Source organism: Bison bison, unplaced genomic scaffold, assembly GCF_000754665.1.
Source record: "Bison bison bison isolate TAMUID 2011002044 unplaced genomic scaffold, Bison_UMD1.0 scf7180017863986, whole genome shotgun sequence".
NCBI lineage: Eukaryota > Metazoa > Chordata > Mammalia > Artiodactyla > Bovidae > Bison > Bison bison.
In genome coordinates, this window is record NW_011494558.1 from 24,184 (window position 1) to 25,283 (window position 1,100).

The window sequence follows — 1,100 nt, forward strand, 5'->3', positions numbered from 1 at the left end:
GCTTGGCTGGAAATGGAGCCATCCTGATGGTTGTCATCTCTGATTCAAGACTGCATTCTCCTACGTACTTTTTCCTGGGAAACCTGTCATGTCTGGATATCTGCTACTCCACAGTGACTCTGCCAAAGATGATGGGGAACTTCCTGTCTACCCACAAAACAATTTCTTTCTTAGGATGCATAAGCCAGCTTCATTTCTTCCATGTCCTGGGCAGCACAGAGTCCATGTTGCTGGCCATGATGGGCTTTGACCGCTTTGTGGCTATGTGTAAACCACTTCATTATACTCTTACCATGAATCATCAAGTCTGTATCCAGATGGCTGTCACTGTCTGGATCATTGTTTTTTTCCATGCCCTGCTGTACTCAGTAATGACCTCTCACTTAAACTTCTGTGGTTCCAACCATATCCATCACATCTTCTGTGATGTTAAGCCATTGCTGGAGTTGGCCTGTGGGACCATTGAGCTCAATGAGTGGCTGCTCAATACTGTCACAGGCACCATTGCCATGGGCTCATTCTTTCTAACATTCCTGTCCTATGTCTATATTATTATCTATCTTTTCTTCAAGACCCATTCTTGCAGCATGCTTCATAAAGCACTGTCTACGTGTGCCTCCCATTTCTCGGTAGTTGTTCTTTTCTTCGTCCCTGTTGATTTTGTTTACATTCATCCAGCCTCAAGTAGCTCCGTGGATCAGGATCAGATCATTGCCATTATGTACAGTGTGGTCACTCCTGTGCTAAATCCGCTGATCTATACTTTGAGGAACAAGGAAGTAAAAGGGGCCTTGAGGAGGGTGATGTGAAGGAGGCTTTGACTTGAAGATATCTGAAGAACTCTTCAGAGGCATAACTAAATAGGTAATGAGAAACTGGAGATAGCGAGTTTAGACCTCTTCTCAAATGGTTTACTCTTTGTAAAACAGAGTGCATGTGTGCTAAGTTGTTTCAGTTGTGTCTGACTCTTTGCGACCCTTGGACTGTAGCTTATTGGGCTCCTTTGTCCATGGGAGTCTCCAGGCAAGAATACTAGAGTGGGTTGCCATTTCCTCCTCCAGGGGGTCTTCCAGACTCAGGGATTGAACTCACATCTCTTA

General features: G+C 44.7%; 1 protein-coding gene across 1 annotated transcript; it reads left to right on the forward strand.

Moving 5' to 3' along the window:
- Positions 1–2: 2 nt before the first annotated feature.
- Positions 3–809, forward strand: LOC104984332 (olfactory receptor 12D2-like; the record flags this gene model as incomplete). Its single annotated transcript, XM_010834007.1, has 1 exon — positions 3–809. A coding segment is annotated over one exon (807 nt), but the record flags the coding sequence as incomplete, so codon positions are not given.
- Between the last annotated feature and the right edge of the window lie 291 nt (positions 810–1,100).